Source organism: Prionailurus viverrinus, chromosome C1, assembly GCF_022837055.1.
Source record: "Prionailurus viverrinus isolate Anna chromosome C1, UM_Priviv_1.0, whole genome shotgun sequence".
Lineage (NCBI taxonomy): Eukaryota > Metazoa > Chordata > Mammalia > Carnivora > Felidae > Prionailurus > Prionailurus viverrinus.
The window spans coordinates 53,873,641-53,895,814 of NC_062568.1; the positions used below are offsets into that span (position 1 = coordinate 53,873,641).

Below are 22,174 nucleotides of genomic sequence, written 5' to 3' on the forward strand. Positions count from 1 at the left end.
TAAGTAAGTTCACTTGTCTACACCACAATTAACTCAGCTATGGTTTTAGAGATATTTCTCCCTCACTGAGATAGTGTTGATTTGGGAGGTGGGGTGAGGACTGGTGGATCATTAAGGAAGCCATAAGGAAATCTAAACCCTCGGAAGAAGGCCTGCGTAGAATTGGGGGGAAATGGATTATATGAGTGGAATTGATAAGAATTTGTTCTTGTTCTGTACACTTAAGGTGCCATTTTAGACACCAATCGATAAAAAACCATTTTTATTGTATAATATTTTGTATGATGAGGAACCCATTATATTATTATCGCATTATCATATTGCCCTACTAGTAAAGTAAGACTAGATTACTGTAGTCTGACAGTATAGTGCTGTTTTTCTTACTCTTATTTCTCATGTTCAAGGGGACATCACTGACTCGTGGTCTGCCCAACGTAGGTCTAGCAGACTTTGTATCTCCCTCAATTTTGAGCAGTGTCTTTTCACTCTTGAAACATTAGGTCACTGATGTTCTGTCATGGGTCATCTGCTCCAAAATGATGCTTCGGACTGTGTTAAGTCTTGTGAGATTATGCGTGTGCCGCTCAGTCAGCGAGTTACAGAAGCCGTTAGCATGTGCGCCCCTTCACAGGTCGTCCAGCACCTCCGTGCATCTGCCTGCCGTGGCCAGTGGGTGCCCAAACCTTACTGCTCCAGACTTTTCCAAAAGAATTTGAGGCCACTAGTAGTTGACTAGATTTAACGAGATGATAAGGTGTTGCCTTGATACTAAAGATACTCCTGTTTTGAGTACCCACCCCCCACTGTTTTTTGTTCCGTTTCGTTTTGTTTTGCAGGGAGCCCCTACACAGTTTTATAGATTTGTTGCTAATGCTCATGGCCAATGCCACACACGCTCTGCTCATGACTTAATGGTGTAAATCACAATACTTTAACTGAAGTGGCAAAATGAGGACCAAAATTCTAAGTTTCAAGTATTTGGATCAAAATTAAGGCATCTTGGTGCGGCTAAAAGTGGTTACTTCAAAGACTATGTTCTGGTTGCCCGAAAGATAAAAATGGGGGTGGGGGGGTGGAGAAAAAGCCTTTCCTGCTCAGCTGCCTATCTACCTACATTGCTTTTTGTTTTGATTTTGATCATCTGTTCTCTCCCTTCATCACCCAGTACAGGCTGCACAGCTGACTCACCAGAGCCTCCCCAAATGTCAGTCCCCTTCCCCCAAAGCAAAATTTCATTTCCCCAAATGTTTTTATCGCCTCCAACATAGTTTACATTTGCAGCAGGCTTTGCAGGCATACTCGGTGACTGTTTGCATTCAGGCTTATTTCTAGAGGGAGTGTTATGACTTGGAAGGGGTGATGAAGATAGGCTGAAATTTTCTGTCTGTTCCCATAGCATAGATTTCTTTGCCTCTCTTTCTATGACTGACATTCAAATTGGATGCAAATGTCGGAAACCTGAGGAGAACATGCGCTGGGTTTCTTACAGAAGCCCGGGTGTGGGCAGTATAACAGCAGGCCCAATTGAGAAGAACTTCACTTTTTACCTAGGCCCGTGTCCAGGAAGCACACAACCCTTAGCCTATGCCACGTGGGCCCCTCAGTAACCCACCTCCCTCCCTTCCTGTCTGCCCTTCTCAGCCTGGTCCTGATCATGCCTTCTCTGTGACAGACTTTTGGGATCCACTAATTAACTCGGTCCTTCATCTCTGTTTCTAAATGATGTCAGTGGTGTTAACATGAAGGGAGTTGTCCACAGCTGAAAAGCAATCTCAAATGTCATGGCCACAAAGTTGCATTTTCTTCCAGTTGCAGAAGAGAAAAGGACCTTAAAACTAGTTGCAGTGCCCTTTGTCCATGAAGATATGATTCGTGCCATGTACTGTGTCACTTTCATTTGTCAAGATGTACCCAAGGTTTGGAGGTGGCCTAGAAAAAAAACCTGTGGCCAATTTACAAGGTTGCTTTTCTCCGGACCATCCTTGACCTCCCTGATCATGTTACACACCGACGCTGACTGCTCTCTTGGATTATTTTACTAAAACACTCTCCCCAAAGGAATCCTTTTTTCTTTTTGGAAAATAATAAGTGATTTGTTCAAATAACTCTAAGAAAGAAATAGTCTGGTCAGTTTCCCACCTTATAAAGCCAGTGTTTGTCATTAAGGTCACAGGGTAAACAACAGAAACAGTAACTAAAGATTAGTGGATGTCATAGAATAAAGTAAGACGCTGTTAATACCTCATGCATCTCAAGACCACTGTCCATCAACCTACAAGAAACACAGACAAGAAACCAGAAGTTTGTGTTTTTCTTTTAAAAGGCTTCAGGGGTGCCTGGGTGACTCAGTCACTCAAGCGTCCGACTCTTGAGTTCAGCTCAGGTCATGTTCTCACAGTTTGTGAGATTGAGTCCCACATCGGGGCTTGGGTGTCTCCCTCTTTCTCTCTCTCTCTCGCGCTCTCAAAAGAAATCAGCTTAAAAAAATAAAAGGCCTTCAAAAGGAATATAGATGACATATGTTCTTGATTTACGTCCAGTGCTAGCACAGTTCTCATCAGGTTACCCCATTCGCAGCTAAGAATCAGCAAATAGGAAAAGGGATGAGGGGGGCAAGGAGGAGGAGAAAGAGCTGACACAACAGCCTTGGAGAATGAGGAGAAACTCAAACTCATTTCTCATTCGGAAATATAAGAATCTGGAGCCATTTAGAATAAAAATCCTATGAAAACGTCACTTACTCATCGTCTGCTAGTGGTTTCTGCTGTAAAGACATCAATAATTCTGATGCCCCAAATGCCGACCAGCTGCTGATCCCTAAGCGGTATCTTCTATATTATAGGGCATTCCGGACAAGAGTTGCCATCTGGTATAATGTGGGCCTTCGGGCCGAGTCCCTGGACCCCTTGAGAACTGGTCCAGCCCTCCCTTCTCCCAGATTCTGTCCCACTTCTTTCTTAGTGTCCTCCTAAGCAGAAAAAATCCCCAAAGTGCAACTTTTGACCTTTTAATGATTATATTTTGAATACATTCTGATTCAGTCATTTTAAGGCAGGTAATCATAACACAACCGTATCTGTTGAACACCGTCATCTGCAGGTGTCAGAGCCCTAGGGCCTTGTCTGCAGGAACAGCCCGCTTCCATTGTGCTGGATGGAATAGCTCTTCGTCATACTGCTCTAAGTTGCGTAACTTGTGCAGTTAGTTTTTTTAAGGTATCTTTTTCTTAAGGATTGGAAAATAATCAGGATGTAAATTAAACGTCACTGATTATGTAAAACTTCATGTAAAAGCAAAACGTAGCGCACATTCACCCTTGTAAAAATATTTCTCACTTTTCCTTCCATGTACTTGACATTTACTCTGGGACTTTAGTGTCATCCAGGAAAGGAACTTGCTTCTCGGAACTTCTGGCTAATTCCAGTTCCTGTCCCCCCTTCCACCAAACTCCTCATTTGCTCAGTAACTAGACTTCTGTTCCAATGCAGGGACTATAGGCTGTGAACTCCCTTAGCCTTCTGGCCTCCAGGCCCCATCACTCCTGCACAGCCCTCCACTGCCCTCCTTCCCTTTTCCCAACTCGGCGAATGGGAAAAATAATTTTCCTCTTATTCAAAGCTAATCCCTCTGCCCTGGATCCTACGTCCATTTGATACCTTCGGGAACCTTACTCTGTCAGCTACCTCCTCTTTTCCAGAAGTCTTCAATCTGCCATTGCCCTCCCCCCTCATCTCCAAACCTGTTCTGCTTTTGTTTCCCTCTATTAATGCCCTCTTCCCCTCTCCTGTGCCTCTGATTCAGTTGGTTACCAAGGCCTGTTGATTCTGCCTCCCACATAAGTCCTTCACCCCTTTCTCTTACCGCTGCCTGAGTTCCAGCCCACACCATCTGTCACCTGGACTACTGCCACATGTAGCCTCCTACCTGATTTCTGCCAGCCTTGCCCATCTCACTGTGTCACTCACCTTCGAAATCTTCAGTGGCCCTGCATTGCTCACTGGGCAAAGTATGAATCTGTAGGCATGGAAAAGGCCCTGACTGCCTCTCTCGACCCTGCCATGCAGTCATCCCCACCTGTGCCCATGCTGAACTTCCTTTTAATTCTCTAAACATCCCATTGTTTGGTTCATTGTTGGTTCCATTGTTGATTTCCTTGGAACAGCTTTTTTTTTTTTTTAATGTCTATTTTTGAGAGAGCACAAGCGAGGGAGGACAGAGAGAGAGGGAGACATAGAATCTGAAGCAGGCTCCAAGCTCCAGGTGGTCAGCTCAGAGCCCGACGTGGGGCTTGAACCCACGAACCATGAGATCATGACCTGAGCCGAAGTCAGACATTTAACCAACTGAGCCACCCAGGTGCCCCAGGAATACCTTTCCTAATGCAGTCCCTCCAACACGCACACCCCAGTCCTGCCCCACAGGTCACCCAACACATTAAGCCTGAGCAGTGCCCCTCCCCCAGCTTCCCTCACACTTTCTCTGGAGCATTTTCACACTGTATTTAATGGGAGAAACCTATGGTGAATTCCTTGAGCCAATATCCTTTTTATCTTTGTATACGTCATCACTTTCAAAAAGTTCATGAATGAATAAAAATGACCGTTTTGATGACCTCTAAGGGGAATGAAAAAGACAAAAAGGATGTAATATTTCAATTTTTACAGATACAGTCCCTTGTCGTGGAGTCCTAGAGGTCATAAAACAAAATTTAAGATGTACAAATTTTAGATATAAATATTCAAAAGGAAGTCCAGTTCAACCCTGTTACACAAATAGAAGTTTAGTTAGCTTCTGGTGCTTCCATGCTCTTTCTAGAACCTGGAGAGCTGTAAAAGCTACCTTCCAAGTGGTTTAAACAAAAAGAAAACAACACCAGCCCCACGCGGCTCAGGATGCCTTTGTAAAACACCATCCAAGAAGGAAATGTGTAAATAATTTCCTAAAGATTGCTTTCTGAGATATGTGTGTGGTCCTTTATTTTTTTTTTTTTAATTTTTTTTTTCAACATTTTTATTTATTTTTTTGGGACAGAGAGAGACAGAGCATGAACGGGGTTGGGGCAGAGAGAGAGGGAGACACAGCATCGGAAACAGGCTCCAGGCTCCGAGCCATCAGCCCAGAGCCCGACGCGGGGCTCAAACTCACGGACCGCGAGATCGTGACCTGGCTGAAGTCGGACGCTTAACCGACTGCGCCACCCAGGCGCCTCTATGTGTGGTCCTTTAGAGAGCCAGCCTGCTCGGACATTTTGAACCCTTCCTTCAGTATATATCGTGAAGAATGTATATCCTTCAATATATAATGTGAAGAAATGTCCCAAGATTTTCCAGATGCCACTTTCACTGCTGTTGTGACGGCGAGGAAGAGAACTGGTTGTGCCATAACCTGTCATTATTCCGTGCTGTTTGCCATGAGCCCGATTTTAAGTCATTTCCCACCATCTACTCTGTTTTTGCTCTCCCAAATGTAACTTCGAGATCCTGTATCATGAGATAACTGGCAGTACAGGACTGGAACTTACTTCCTCTACACTTTTAGTCCATGTTTATTAACCTCACCAAGTCAAGTGATACTGGAGTATCCGAGATCCAGGAACATTTAAGCCAGTTGGTATCCCAAAGACTTTCCCCAAAACCAGCATCGTGATTCTGTAGCTATTTCATGATTATGCAACTTTTTAAATACAAATCAGTGCTGTTTTGCTCCTTCCCCTCAAAGCAAAGCAAGATTGCATCCTTTATCCGGTTTTATTCACTCGGAGGAACACAGACGAACACAAAGACCTCACAGACTATCTGAATGTTGATCTTGGGCTCTGCTTCAGAAACCCTAGGAAATGCTTTCAGTTTACAGGCACTGAGCATCATTAGCAATCCGGAAGCAACCGTGTCTGCATTCCTGATGCTTTTCCTTAAAAGACATAGGCGAGATTATGGCCTGCTTTTCAAAATCAACATGTTCTGTGCTCAAGCTCATGTGGCGGTGACCGGACTCACAGGCACATACCTACTTGGAAGGAACCAAAACCAAGTTTCCATGACAGCTTTATGGCTATTTTGGCCAGTATTATAGTATTCTGAATTCTGATATACCTTTTCTCTCCAATTCTAATATGTGCTTTTTTTTTCCATTCTAACATCTCTGGAATTGGGATTTATCTTCTAATCAATGGTTTGTCATAATTTACTTGGCTTGGTTTTTCTAAATGGAATATATGTGCCTTATGTTCATTATAAGTCTTGTATTCAATAGCATCTTAAATTTGAAGAAATGTTCTATGTATTATCTTAAAAATCATTTACCTGGTTTCTAAGACCTATTTGATACATTAATAGAACAGTAGCAAAAATGACAATCTTAGTGGTGAATTTTGTTATTTGCAATAGGTATTTATGTTGGAGCCAAATCATCACCCTTAGACATGATCTCAAGTCAGTGTACTTTGAAATACAGATCAGTGACTTGCTTGTGCCCTCTCCCTCTTTTTTATTTCTTGGGAGCATTTTCAGCCAATATGTGCTCAGAAATCTGAGTGTTATTGATAATATTCCAGATTTGTTTTCTCTTATTCTGGGGTTTGGAGTCCTTGTTTCTCTTTTCTGCCAGTACTTTTTCATCTGATTTAACTAGAATGGCTTCTCTTATACATAAAAGTCTAGAAGTATCTTAGCATTTAAACCCTTTCTTTGGAGATTCCTTTCTTAAGGATAAAGGAATCAAATGCAGCAAAACATTTTTGCGGCTGGAATGACATGTGCCTAATTACTATACTCAGGGTTTCTGATTAACTGTAGCTTCTGCAATTTCTAAAATACGTTTTTTTCCCTTAACGAACACAGTAAATATCAAATCATTTTGAACAGAAACTGGCCCTTTTTGATGATTCAGTATCACCTTCACCATCTGTGGCCCTAACTGTGGTCACAGATAACAGAAGGCGGGTCATCTGACAAAATCCTTACGGGACCCGAACACACTCTACGTTGTTCCTTATCCTCCTCCTTCATGCATTAGCACTTGGAAAGCGCCAGGATTTGTATAACACATAGATGAGGCTGCTTACAGCTGAAGGGGACCATTTGGAAAACCGCAGTAGAAATGGTTTTCCAAAGTAAATCACAGAATATTGGTCTGATTTGTCACCATTTCTTAAACAAAGAGGAAATCAAGCTCTGAAAGAAATCTTAACGGTTTGTAGGTTCCACTCAAGGGTTTTCTAAATGTAACCGTAACGTGCCTCTCCAGTACTAACCATGGCTTGTATTTGAGTGCTTTGACAGAAAACAATCTCCTCGTCCATATGTTTCCCCTCTGGCCACTTTGTCACACACTACTCTTTTTCAGGTCCATACATTCAGAGGGCCACACTGGTGTGAATACTGTGCCAATTTCATGTGGGGTCTTATCGCTCAGGGAGTGAAATGTGCAGGTAAGAGCTCTTCCCTTTTCGCTTTATTGCATAAGTTACAAAGTTAGAAGGAATAAGTTGTAAGGAGATTTGCTGTTACGCGGGCTGGATCCTGGTTTGCCTTTAACACACATGCGGTAGGCTAGATTCTCAGGCAGCCGCTTCGGAAATTGGAAGTTTGTCTGCCTTTAACCTTCTTGTGCTTAATGGACAGCAGACTAGGGATCCGGTATTAGTCCATTAAAAAAAAAGTTGGCCTGTTCAAAAGGTCTGATAAAAGGAGATAAAAGTAAGGCAGTTATATTTAACTCTTGCCTTTGATGATACAGTAACTAAATTTATAAAATGATTTTTTTTTAAGCAGTGTACAGGGACCTATGATTGTTGCCTTGGGAACTGAATTTTAAGGATAACTTGTTAAGCTGGATTGTCCTTGCTGCATTTTTGCAAAATCAAATTGAAGCTTTAAAAAATCTGTGAATTTATCTTCAAAGATGGTTTCCAAATTCTGAAAAACCACTTAGTCAGTAATATTTTGTTTGTGACATTTTGAAATTGTGAATATGCGAAATCCTTTTCATAAAATATGACCATAGTATTTTTAGATATAAATTTAGAAACTTTGAAGATTGACACATGAAGAACCAACTCTGGAATTTATTGAAATGCTTTATGAAAGTAAGTTATTCACATCATGTGAAATTCATTTGTATAGAACTATACCAAGAACTGGCCATTTATTCAGACTACTTTAAATTCTGACATAGACTTAAAAATAAACATTTAAAAGACATTTCTGCCATTTAAATTGTAAAACTAAAAAATACATTCTTAACATGTCTTTTAGCATGAAGCTTAACACTTAAAAATGTATACTAAGAGTAATGTATTTCAAAATGGTAACTGTAGTAATTCTGTCAAGTTTATCACTGTAAAAACCCACAATTCTTTTGTGGCATGATTTTTAAAAATTGTAATTCCAGGATAATTTAACATACACGTGTTATATTAATTTCAGGTGTGCAATACAGTGATTCAGCAATTCTGTACATTACTTAATGCTCATCACAATAAGTATACTAGGATCCTCCTACTCTGACATCTTCCCCAGAAGTCCCCTGCGGCATGATGTTTCATGGAATATTTTTGTTGCCCCCATTATGCGCACAAATTGCTAGGGCCTGATTTTTCTTCTAAATTGCATTTTTTAATAGCAAGGTACAATATGCATTGCACATTAATGTTCCAAGCCCTTCTCCTGTCAGTTACTATTCTGTCGGCATTACTAAGGCATGATCAGGTTTCAGGCATACATCACTAGCCAGATCCGTTCAAGGACCTCCCTGCCACGCAGGGGTATAGGAATTCCCCATGTGTTGACTCTGAACTGTGCACAGGTGTCCATCAAGGAGAGTCTCAGCTCAGATCCAGTCTGACTCCCATTATCCTAGAGGGATGACAACCCCGTTTGCAAGTCTCTGCCCAGAGAATGAATGAGGACAACCCTGTCATCCTTCCAATTGGTGGTTATAGAGTCAGGATGAAAAACCATCATTAGGAAGGCTGTGGCTAAGCCTCTGAACTGGAGGGGAGCACCTAAGGTGTTGACAAAGTAGTGTCGTTAAGACCATCTACACTGTGGGTTTTCAAAGGTAAATGGAGGAGTTTCCAGAGCATAAATCCCCGGCTCGAGGAATGTTGGTCTCAGTAATAGCATGTTTTGCCTTTATGACCCAGATGGACCAGCCGAGACTTTGCAGCAGTTTCATAAAACACTTTGTGACTGTCCCTGACTTAAAAGCTTTTCTTTTACTTAGAGAAGTGATGTGTATCACTTATGTTCTGAAATAGTGAAGCCCATCTACATAAGAATTCTGAGTTTGCTATATAAGCAGAAAATCGGTACACATATGGAGATAATCTTTGATGATACGCTACAGTCCTAAATCATGTTTGAAAGAAATGTTTTGGAACCTTTATGACAGAAATAATATGAAGGAAAAGGAAAGAGAAAATCATTTGTCCCCTCCCCTACCTACCCGCATTAGTACCCTCCACATCTTGTTGTACATAAAGGGCAGGAATTGAAAGAAAAGCCTTGAGGAGATTTTTCATTTTTATGTTATGTCTTGTCCTTAAAAGCATTATATCCTCTGTGTGATTTGAGCCATATTAACGTATAAGAACAACTCATTTTTTTTTAAATGTGGAGGTTAGCATTTGAATTAGTTCTGTTTTCTGTGACAATTCTTAGATCCAAAGTGGCTCATCCAGATCTTGGAGCCATCCACTTTAAAACAGAATACAAAGAATTAAGAATTGAAAGAGAGAGAGAATGAACTCTCATAGGTTAAATAATGGCTCCCTAAAGAAGTCCTTCCTGATTCCTGGAACCTGTGACTATGTCATTTTTTAATGGCAAAAGGGACTGTGATTAAATTTAAGGGTTTTGAGATGGGGAGATGACCTGGATTGTTGGGGTGGACCTAGTTTAGTCACAGTCATAAGGGTCCTTATAAGAGGGAGGCAGAGTCAGAAAAAGGGACAGAGCAGTGGTCAGAAAAGAGAGAAGATGCTATGCCACTCGCTTCGTAGATAGAAGGTGGCAGCCACAAGCCAAGGAATGCAGACAGTCTCTAGAAGCTGGAAAAGGCAAGGAAAGAAAACATTCTCCTCTGGAGCCTCCAGAAGGAGTACAGGCGTGCTAACACCTTGGTATCAGCCTAGTGAAACTGATTTTGGACTTCTGACCCCCAGAACTATAACGTAAACTCCTACTGTTGTAAGCCACTGAGTAAATTTGTTACAGCAGCAATTGGACACAAATACGCCAGCCACTAAAAATTTAAGATACGACTCCCAAAGACAAAGGGCAGGCGAACTGCCCGTCCGAAAAGAGATTTACTTATCTGCTTTTGATTCTTACAAGAGCTCATTTTGTCCTGGTTTCTTTTTACAAAATCCACCAAGACAGAAGAGCTTGTCAGGAATTTTTAAGGGAGCGTTTGCCAAAAGCATCAGTTTTGTATCCCGCACCGGCCCCTCCCCCCCAACGCTTTTTTGAAACATCATGCAAAGCATTGGGTGGTGTTCCAGTCACCAGGCTGGCAAAGTTAGTGTAGGAATCAGACTGTATCCGGCTAATAACAGGCAAGTTGGCCCTTCAGAACTGAAAGCCCTGGGCTTCACTGCTAAGCACGCTGCAGCCAAAGAGGACAAGCAAGGGCCAGTCAGGGCGGACATGGTCTTTCTAAAACCTGGCACCGAGATTCAGTGGCAGGCATTAAACGTCCTCTTCATCTACAATGTCTCCCTCCCTCCAACATCCTTTATAGAGAGTAAAGTAATGTTGCAGGGGAGTGTGGAACTGCAGCTCGGGAGTGGTACTTTCACTAAAATATTTATGAACACACTAGTTTTCAAAAGCAAAGTTCAAAGGATTGTCATTCAGACAATAGTTTCCCTAAGCCATTTTTCCTTTCTTTATGAAATGTAAGCTTTACAGGTTAAAATAATCTATTGTTACATAATCACTGAGATTGCCAAACACCCCTCCCACCAAAAAGATCGTGATTATTCCACCAGCATTCCTGAATTGTTTTCACTTTAGCCTTGCCAGAATATTCTAAGAAGCCAGATAATAATTGTTGTAAATCACCCATCAACTTAGTGTTGGTTCTTTATTCAAGAGACTTCTGTTTTTCCAGTGTGTCACAGCCATTGCTGTCACCCCCAACAGAGAACAGCAATTGCTCTTTTCTAGTAATAAAGTGTATCCGTTGCTTAAAGTATATAAGCCCTTAGCTTTTAGGTTGAAGAAGAGCAGTGGAAGTAATTTATTTTAATTACTCCTATGATTGGCTGCACCTAAAAAGTTCTGTCTGTCCTTACAAGCTAGTGAGAAATTGATTAGACTTGCCTAGAAGTTTCACATAGCGATATTTTCACAATATCCCAAAGAGCAAAGTATTCCTTAATTTTGCTTATGAAAATAATGACTTCTGTTAGAGAAAGACAAATATCATATGACTTCACTCAAATGAGAAATTTAAGATACAAAACAGATGAACATAAGGGAAGGGAAGCAAAAATAATATAGAAACAGGGAGGGGGACAAAACGTAAGAGACTCTTAAATATAGAGAACAGGTTGCTGATGGGGCTATGGGAAGGGGGATGGGCTAAATGGGTAAGGGGCATTAAGGAATCTACTCCTGAAATCACTGTTGCACTATATGCTAACTTGGATGTAAATTAAAAATTAATTATAAAAAAATTTTTTTAAAATAATGACTTCTGATACATATTAGCATCAGACTATTCCCACTTTTCCTAGATGGGGAGTCAGGGAGGGGGGACATCTAAGAGATAGGTTTCAGAATAAAACCTTTATTTGCAATTATTAAAAATATGAACAGTCAGTAGAACATATGACTCCTAATCTTGGGGTCGTGAGTTTGAGCCCCATGTTGGGTGTAGAAATTACTTAAAAAAAGATTTTTTTTTTAAATTGTTTTTTTCAACGTTTATTTATTTTTGGGACAGAGAGAGACAGAGCATGAATGGGGGAGGGGCAGAGAGAGAGGGAGACACAGAATCGGAAGCAGGCTCCAGGCTCCGAGCCATCAGCCCAGAGCCCGACGCGGGGCTCGAACTCCCGGACCGCGAGATCGTGACCTGGCTGAAGTCGGACACTTAACCGACTGCGCCACCCAGGCGCCCCAAAAAAAGATTTTTTAAATAAATAATATACAAACACTCGTAGAAAAGAATGAGAAGTTATCTTTCCTTTCAAAACACACATTAACATTTCCCCTTAATCCTATCAATATAAATAATATCAGCTATTTATTTCAAAAGATAGATTTTTGTGCCTTCTAGATATAAACCATGTTATATCTTTTGGAGAAGTCAAGCCCCAGGAAATCTGAAATCTGAGAGTAGCTTAAAGTTAGTAGTCTAAGTAATTTATAGAGCATTTATAAAGGACAGAATAAAATGTGATTTGAATCTTTTCTTTTTTTCTTTCATATGGTTTAGTGTATGCTTATTAACTGGAAGGACTGGGAGGGGGAAATGTGGTTTAATTGTAACATAAAAATTACCTACTCGACCAAGAGATGCGACAAATGAAATGATCTTTTATGGACTTTTGTTGTTGTTGTTTATAGTGTGGAGCTTCCTTGGGAGAAATGGAACTATATAGGAGTTATATGACTTTAATAAATAAGTATGATAACCAAATAAAGTCTTAATGGCAAACTGAAATACTGACATACTGCCAGTGCCTGCAGCAGGGATTTTCAGAGCAAGCTCAGAGCTGGTATATTGCACCACGACTTAAGGGTATAAAGAGGCTTTATTTGCATGACTTTGCCCTGTCCTTTGGTCATCTGACAGACTTCATAACCAATCCTGCCAAAAATGTGGCCTCTGAAATTTATTTCTAAAATTGGGCAGAATATGTTGTCCCATAGTTTAATCTTATTCAAATGGAAGAAAGAATATCAATTTACAAAACATTTCCCTCTCCCTGAATTCCTAAATCTGAGCTCAGTCATCACTTGATGCACTTTCCAATGAGTCACAAATCATCTTAGGAACCTGATGTTTAAAAGTGGTAGAAAGCTCCAGATATTCAAAGGAAAAAAGTTGGTGTCAATATCAGACCACTAGTTCCATTCATGTTTTGATGTTGTATAGCTGCATCAGAATTTTACTGTTTTGCTTTCTAATGGTTTTCCATGTAGAGTGTATACATAGGGAGAGAATATGACAAAAACAAAGTATAGTGGGTAGGTTTTATCTCTGCTTTAAAAAAAATTTTTTTTCATGTTTTATTTATTTTTAAGACAGAGACAGAGCATGAATGGGGATGGGGCAGAGAGAGAGGGAGACACAGAATCGGAAGCAGGCTCCAGGCTCTGAATCCCTATACAGTACACCTGAAACTATGTCACCTTGTATGTTAAGTACCTAGAATTTAAATAAAAACTTAAATAAAAGTACACCGATATTTAAAAAGTCCTTGCCATATATGTACATATATCTACATATATAACAGTAAAATACAACAATGTCTTTTAAAAAGCATATACAACAAACAATGGATAAAATAAACATTATTGAATAAGAGATTGAAAATAGCAAATTCATCTTCAGTGCTGAAACCGTCTCTCAGAACCCATGATATACTGCTGGTGGAAAGGGGCATGCATCAATCAGTGGGAGCAGCGCAGGCTGGGAATCGGGAAGCCAAGGTTGCATCTCAGTTCTACCACTTTCTGGCTGAGTAATCTGAACAAGTCATTTAGCCTTTCGGACCTTTGTTGCCTTTGTCTGTCCAGTAAAGACACTGGGATAGGTTGTTACCAACAGCCCTTTCCAACTGGATCTGTCACTTCTTTGTACACTTAGAGTACGAGGCACGTCAACATGAATATTAAATTATGAAGCTTTGCTGACTTTTATGCATTTAAAATACTATGTAGGAGTTCTTCCGGAACTTGCTTCCGGACAAGATGAACAAATATGTTTTGTTTTATTCCTCGCAATAATTACAAAAGACCCTGTACGCAATACATACACTTCAACTATCAGAAGACTCTGGAAGTGGAGAAAAGCAGGCAGGCCAACTCAAGGAACCCAGCAGCAAGTTTCCTGGTGGCCTTTGTTTTTCTTTAACCTCCCATGTATCTAGAGAAGCTCACAACCCATAAATGCCAACAAGCACAGACACAAAATAATCCCAAGTAAAGCCTGCTTTTCCTAGCCAAAGCCCTGGGAAAAGGGTAGGCCAGCCAGGGCAGACATCTTTTAGCCATTCCTGCCCTTCTCGAGGTGAACGTCATGAAAAAGCCACAGTGCTGCCGCTGCAGCCGTTGCCTATGGGCAGAACCCTGTTTTCACCCCCGCCCCCACAATAACAGGGCTACACCTCTCTCCTGGCAGTCTGTGAGTGGAGCCCTATGTTTCAGCACCACCTTGCAGGAAGAGAAGGTACCCCTCCTGGCTCAGCCTGTGAGTAGGACCTGGACTTTCATCCCCACCCTGTGTTAGAGCAGCACCCTGTCAGCCCAAGCCTGTGGGTAGAGCCCTGTCTTCGTCCTGACCTGCAGTAATGAGGCAGCTGAGACCATGATCAGAGCTCCTGTCTCCCATGCCTACGGCATTCCTTCTCAACCAGGTTTCTGGGCACACCCTGGCTTCCGTCTCCACCCCGCAGTAACTAGGAGGTTGCCCTCTCCCTCCCCAGAATGTGGGGTAAAGTCCTGCCATTAGGGTGACGTACACGTAGGGTAGGCAAAATAGCATTGCAGGCGCATCACAGAGGCTTTGTAAACGAGTTTGATATTTGAACCCTGGCCTACAAAAATGAGCCAAGACTTGCATTCTAAATCTAAAGAGGTTAACTATCAGCTACAATGGAAGGAACCAGAGTCCTGGAGGACTCGAAATATCCAGGATTCAGTTCAAAATTACACTTTATACCAAGAACCAGGCAAATCGCAACTCGGATGAGAAACGACAGATGTACCAATATTGAGATGACATAGATGTTGGAATTATTAGACAAGGAAATTAGCTATCATAATAATGCTCCAACAAGCAATTATAAACACTCTTGAAACAAGTGATAAATAGGAAATAGAAAACAAAGATAAAAAAGTAACTACTGTAAATGGAAATTTTAGAACTGAAAACTTTATTACCAGTAAACTCACCAGATGGGCTCAATACCAGAGACAGAGGAAGGAATTGGTGAACCTGAAGATAGATCAATAGAAATTATCCAACGCAAACAAGAGAAAGAAAATAGACTTTAAAAAGTGAACTGAACCCCAGAGACCTGTAGCCAAATAGCAAAAAGATTTAACATTTGTGTTGTTGAAGTCCCAGAAGAGGGTAAAGAGAGACTGAAAAAATACTGGAAAAATTAGTGGCTGAAAACTCCTCAAATTTGGTAAAAGCAGAGAAAAATTCAGTACTTCTTTGGAGACATTTTTATGTAATGAAATGTATTCGAACAGTATAGATGAGGAAGCAGCTATAACTCCAGTCACCCAGGTCCTTTTCAGGACCTGGCATTCACATGTGACAAACAGAACCGGCCCAGAATTCAACTTAGCTTCTGACCTTAAGCTGATCGTGACAATACCGTGTAGCAAACCCTGGGGCGCTAGGTAGAAAGGGCCTCTCAGAAACTTCCATTCTTCTCAATAATGACAACGACAACATAGTCCTGGTAAACACTTCTAATCTACTCCGTGTCAGAAAGTACATATACTAATACGAGAGCCTTACGTGAACTTAATAATGGATAATAGAGCTAATAATAAATATTATTCCTATTTTACATAACTGACACACAGGAAAGGTAACTCACTTGAAATCACATAGCTAGTAGATCATAGATCTAATTCTAAGCTTTAGAGGTTATATAAAACATTACAGCGTTCAGGGGAAAGAAGGTCTTTTCAGTGGCCATTCTGCCATTGATTTGCCTTATGATTGAGCCAGAAATCTTATCTGGGGCTAACAGATATAAAGAGGAATTGGGGTTTGGGGCCGTGCAGTCATTTGGACATTGTCTAACTATTGCAGAATGTTGTTCGGTCATTTCCTCAGATAATACAGATCAAACTCTTTGCTCTGGCAGCCTTTCTGTATTCAGAGAAGCAGCTGTTATTCTTTAGTGATGATCATGTTCACGCACCTGTTGGCACTGGCCATGCCATCTCTAGTTCTGCTCCCTTACGCACAGTTGTGCAGAAACTTAGTTTCCTTCTGCACCTAGCCTGCTGTTGGCGCGTAGGAGGTGGAGATGCACCCCCATAGTGACTCAGCATCACCACCGGCCTCGAGTTCTCATTGCACTTTGGCAGTGTCTGCATAGTTAACGAAAGAACGATTCCGGGCATGACTTTTCAGCTAACGTTCCTTACCTCTCTTTTTATCGTTCCTGCCATGACATAACAAGGTTGCGGCTTTACCGAGTCATTATGATGATGAGAGTCACCAACATTTGTCTCATGGTTTATACCGTGCAGAGCATCTTGAATGCATTGGCCCATTAACAGTTTTGCGAGGTAAATGCGGTGCTCCCCTCTCTGCCGAGAGAGCAAGCAAAACTAAGCTCGCCCGGTGACCGCAGGCAGCAGTCACGTCACTGTAAGATTTTCAAATTGGTGTCATTAAGACCTGGATATAATTGCATCAGATTTATAAGAGGTCAGCATCAAGTTCTTATGAAAAACATCAATGAGTTATGTTTTTAAAACCTTAAAGATGGCATTTCTTTTAGTTAATTACTCAGCTGTGATTTACCCCTCTTCGTTCTAATTTGGCAAGATATTTGTATTCCTCTGTCCCTTCTCAAATTCCACTGCGCTCTTCTTGTTGACAATCAAAGGTCTCAAAATATTCACTAGAAGATGTTGGAGTTCTGGCATCTTCGACGCGATAACCCAGTAAAATTACAAAGCAGAGGACAAACTTCAATAGAGGCAACATGGTATGGGTGCTAAACCCGTGGACCCCGAATCCTTCGTAGGCTTAAATCTCAGCTCCGCTGCATGCCAAATGCACGGCCGTAGGTAAATTACATAACACCTCTGTGCTTGGTTTCATCTCGTTTATACAATGAGAAGAATGACGATCCCTATTTCGTAGAGTTTTGTGAGCTTGATGGAAACAATGTAAAGCACTTGGAATAGTGCTTGGCATCAGTGAACTGGTGCTAATAATAAAACAATAACTGTGGCTATTTTTAGCCACTAAATTTATTATTTACAGGGTTATGAACAGATACGAATATGAGTAGCACAATTTTAAGAGGGCCCTGGGATGCTCTTACTTTTGGAGGTCTGATTTCTCTTCATATCAAATATGTTAAAATGGAATTCTGTATCCCACATCAAATATAATTTTGTGTAAGTTTAAGGAAACAGATAACTTTTAGTCGCCTGCATTTTGTAGATATCTAAACACTTATTAATTTCACTCTGTCTGGGGGCGCCTGGGTGGCTCAGTCGGTTAAGTGTCCGACTTCAGCTCAGGTCATGATCTGGTGGTTCACGAGTTCGAGCCCCGTGTCGGGCTCCGGGCTGACAGCTCGGAGCCTGGAGCCTGCTTCCGATTCTGTGTCTTCCTCTCTCTCTGACCCTCCCCCCATTCGTGCTCTCTGTCTCAAAAATAAATAAATGTTAATTTCACTTTGTCTGAATTGGTTCTCTCCTGGGATCACACAGCAAATAAATGATGAAGCACGAGCTAGAATTCTCGTCTTCTGACTTAAAACCAAAATTTTCCAAGAGAAAAGATGGGAAGAATGTTTTTCCACTCTTCAGAAACTGTTGGAAGCTAGCCCCCTTCAAAGCCTAATTCAAGCTGGATGGTGGGAGTGTCTTTTGCTAAAATAAACACTCCAGAATGCCCAAAAGTCTGAAAACATTGATGAATTTTTCCTTTCTATATTCTTTATTTAGATTGTGGTTTGAATGTTCATAAGCAGTGTTCCAAGATGGTCCCAAACGACTGTAAGCCAGACTTGAAACATGTCAAGAAGGTATACAGTTGTGACCTTACCACACTCGTGAAAGCCCATATCACCAAGCGGCCAATGGTGGTGGACATGTGCATCAGGGAAATTGAATCCAGAGGTGAGGCGTCGCCCGTGTGGTTCAGCACTCATAATTCACCATGAATGCAAGTTCTGATGCCCTTCTGGGTACCTCATGGCATAACCCAGTTGTCTTCTTCAGTAAGTTTAGAGGGAGAGGATTTCAGACGTCAAATGATCTCAAAGTCTGAAATGAATTAAGTTAAATAATTCGCCAGCTTGATTTTAAGGTACATTGAGCTAGTTCTAGGAAATATGCTTTAATATTTTTTTATGAATGATGATGCTTCTTGTCTATAAAAGTTGACATGTAGATACCAATTCATTTTTCACTTTTTGCATTTTTCTTAGGTCCAAGAAGCAAAGGTGTAAATGCTCTATTAAAACCATCCCAAACCAAAAAACAGAACTGCACCCTAATTATTCTTTCCCATTTGGGAAAGACTGGTACAGGCCTATTAATATGGTTTATCTTAGTGTTCTGTTATGTAAAAGAATTTATGGTATAATTGAGGTGACGAATGATTTCCCTGAAGACTCAACGTATTTGATCTAATTAGACACAGTGATGAGCCAGATTACAGATATTCAGGCAACAGTAAGCCAGAGTTTAAAGTCTGTGAGTGAAATGGTTTTATTTTAGGAGAAAATGTGAAGAGGTTTCTAGACAAGTACATTTAATCGTTCTTTCTGACACATTACTTGCCTAGCCTGAAGTATGGGAAGAAGTTAAAACTTGAAGAAGGAAAGACATAATTTCCAAAGAAACTAATTAGCTCTCTTGCTCTGTTTTTACAGGTCTTAATTCTGAAGGTCTGTATCGAGTATCAGGATTCAGTGACTTAATTGAAGATGTCAAGATGGCTTTTGACAGAGGTATGTTCTTTAGCATGTCCGTTAACTTAGGACAACAATGCTCTCTTCCAAGGAGGCACAGTTCCTTATGTTATTCTGTTCATTATTTGTCTAAGTCATTGGTTATTATACCAAATAAAAAGCGTGTAATTTTACTTTATTACTATATTAAACTGTTACACTTCAAGGTAAGAAAGAAACATAAAATTTAACTATATTACCAGTATCTGAGCATCCAGGGCTGGTCCATGTTCCTCAAAATATATACAGAGCAATTAAATTTACCGGATACCATGGAGAAAATAGGGCAGGGTGGTTGGGGGAATCTAAGTGATTGCAGATCTCAGATTTCCCAGTTTGGAGTTGGCCCACCTAACTGCCTGTCGTCCGTGCATTCCATCACCATATTTGATGGAGTGGAGACCCAGTGTAATGACTTAGATTCCCCCACCACAGAATCATTATTGATTTTATTTTAATAAATGCCATAAAGGAAAGTATTAATAACTATGGAACTTAACCTAGTCTGCGGGGTTGGGGGGATGCTGGAGATCAGAAGAGGCTTTCCAGAGAAGTACAGAAGTTGGCCGTATAATGGTTGAATAGCAAAGAAACAGGATATGTAAAGACCCTGGCAACAGAAGAGTCTGTGCAAAGGTCCTGAGGCCTATCCTTGTCGAGTCCCTGAAAAGTGCTAGGACTTAGCAGGAACTGAAAGGAGAGTGGACTAATATACAACGAATACACTATCTTACTATAGAAAAAATTAGCTGAATGGTAGAAGGTTCTCAGGTCAACCTCCAAATTCAGTTTAACACATCATGTAGCTGAACTATAAGATTGGTGACTTTATTTTCCAAACCCAAAATTGGACATGTACCCTATAACGAGACAGGACATCTGAAATTTGGATTTTCATAAAAAAGTAATAGATAGTGGCAATAGGAACCATGTGGCAGGAGAGAATACCAGCACTCTTTCTTTTTTCCTGAGTAAAAGTTTTGATAGAGATGATAACTTGTCTTTATAATTCTTCTGCCTTCATGTTCTCCTCTCCCTTTCCCCAGGTCTTTAGGCACCTGTACACTTCCCCCAGATCCCCCAGTGGAGCGATCTAATTGCTTTTTCCTCCCAGAATGCATTCTACCCCAATTTGCACTGCCATTGTATGTGATTTCAACACAAGTGTGAAAAACAGATACTGGTGATCTAATTCACACTGGAGTGTGAATGTCTGATAGGCCATGGTATTTCACATTTAAAAGAGGCTTCTTTAAAGAAAAATACACTTTGCTAAAGTAGTTTTAGGGTTCCAGTTTTAGGTTAACATTAGTTCTAGGTTACAAAATTTCACAGAAAGTGCAGAGATTTCCCATATAACCTCTGCTCTCGTTCCCTTCCCCCCCATAGTTTCCCCTATTAACATCTTGCATTAATACAGGACGTTTGTTACAATTGATGAACCAACACTGATACATTAACTAAAGTCAGTAGTTTAAAGTTCAGTCTTCATGTTGTACAGTTCTGTGGGTTTTGGCAAATGCATAATGTCATATAGCCACCCTTATGGTGTCACACTATGAGGTATCACTTTCACTACCCTAAGAATTGTCTGTGCTTTACCTGTTCTCACTTTCTCCCGCTGAACCCCCGACAACCGCTGTTCTTTTTACAGACTCCATAGTTTTGCCTTTTCCAGAATGTCAGAGTTGGAATCATAAGATATGTAGCCTTTTTTGGCTGATTTCCTTTACTTAGCAATCTGCATCTAAAGTTCTCCCGTGCCTTTTCCTGGCTTGATAGTTCATTTCTTGTTGTTGCTCAGTAATATTCCTTTGTCTGGGCAGATCACAGTTTATTCACCTATTGAAGGACATCTTGATTACTTCCAAGTTTTTAGCAATCATGAATGAAAGTGGCTTAAATATCTGTGTGCACGTATTTGTGTGGACGCAAGTAGTTTCCATCTCCTCTGGATAAATACCTAGGAGTGTGATGGCTGGATTACATGCAAGACACTGCCTTTCCTCCCAGGTGGCCGTCCCATTTTGCATTCCCACCAGCAACAACGTCGAGTTCCTGTGGCCCCTGCACCGTCTCCAGCATTTGTCACCAGTTGTCATTTTAGCCATTCTAATATCTGTGTAGGGAAGAGGCTGCTTTTTAATGGATAGTGCTCGTTCATAAGCCAAATGGAATAAAAGAAGCCGAGTATAAGATGTAGCTCAGAGTCGGCACTAATTAAATCTTCAGTAGATGAACGTTCAGATATTTTAACCAGTTACTAAATGCAGGAGAGTAAAAGAAGTCTTAAGGCCCAGCCACCCTAAAATACTCCTCTGTGTTATAACTTCTTCTCTTGTTATTTCAAGACCCTCAAGTTTTGTTTCGTTTTACTCTCATACTTCTCACTGTGTGCCTACACGTAGGGCTCAGACAACATCCAGACGTCATGTGTCAGGAGCCTGGGGTGAGTCAAAGGTGGCCTTTTGTAAATTAGGACTGCCTCTGTTGTTATTTTTCACATTCTCTAGGTTTATTTTAAAAAGAAAGAGAAAGCAATCCTACATTACTCCCCTAGGAGGTCTCAAGTACTCGTGGAATTTACTGGAATTTACGAACACTGCTGTTGATCTCAGCCCTCTCCTACCCCCCCCTCCCCCTTTTAATTAGACCTGGAAAGCTAAGTAACTTCAGAAAAGAAAATTCAGAAAAACAGATTTGGCTTTTCACAGAAAATTGATCTCTTGTATATATCGGCACACTGAATCTGATATTAAAAAAAACCGACGCATTGATGATCTCGAAAGACCGTAACACAAAATGTGTTATTAAAACAGTGCTGTGCGTCCAGATAGTTACTCGTATTTTTCTTTTTAACATCCTTCAAAGACGGCGAGAAAGCGGATATTTCTGTGAACATGTATGAAGATATCAACATTATCACTGGTGCGCTGAAACTGTACTTCAGGGATCTACCAATTCCGCTCATCACATACGACGCCTACCCTAAGTTTATAGAGTCCGCGAGTAAGTATGAAGGCACGCGTTCCAATAACCTGACAGACTCCCTCCTCATGGTAATCACTTCTCCTGCTTTTCCTGCTGAGTTTCTTGAATGCATATTATGTATTTCCCCCTCGCCTCTCCCCTCGGTTAATATACTCACAGAAATTTCGAACTCCTCTCCAATGTAGGTTATTTATGACTTCTGCCATCAGAAGCTTCTTTGTAATGTGCTAACCCTCATTTACCAAAGTAAGGCTTATGCCAGTGCCCCTTAGATATGCA

General features: G+C 40.9%; 1 protein-coding gene across 3 annotated transcripts in view; it reads left to right on the forward strand.

The window, feature by feature from the left end:
- CHN1 (chimerin 1) overlaps nt 1–22,174 on the forward strand; it is a 205,281-nt gene that overhangs the window by 173,852 nt on the left and 9,255 nt on the right. For all 3 annotated transcript variants that reach the window (XM_047870700.1, XM_047870702.1, XM_047870703.1), the window contains 4 exons: nt 7,345–7,429; nt 17,895–18,068; nt 18,827–18,904; nt 21,776–21,913. In XM_047870700.1, coding sequence (XP_047726656.1) covers nt 7,345–7,429; nt 17,895–18,068; nt 18,827–18,904; nt 21,776–21,913 — 475 coding nt within the window. The remainder of the gene's footprint in view (nt 1–7,344; nt 7,430–17,894; nt 18,069–18,826; nt 18,905–21,775; nt 21,914–22,174) is intronic.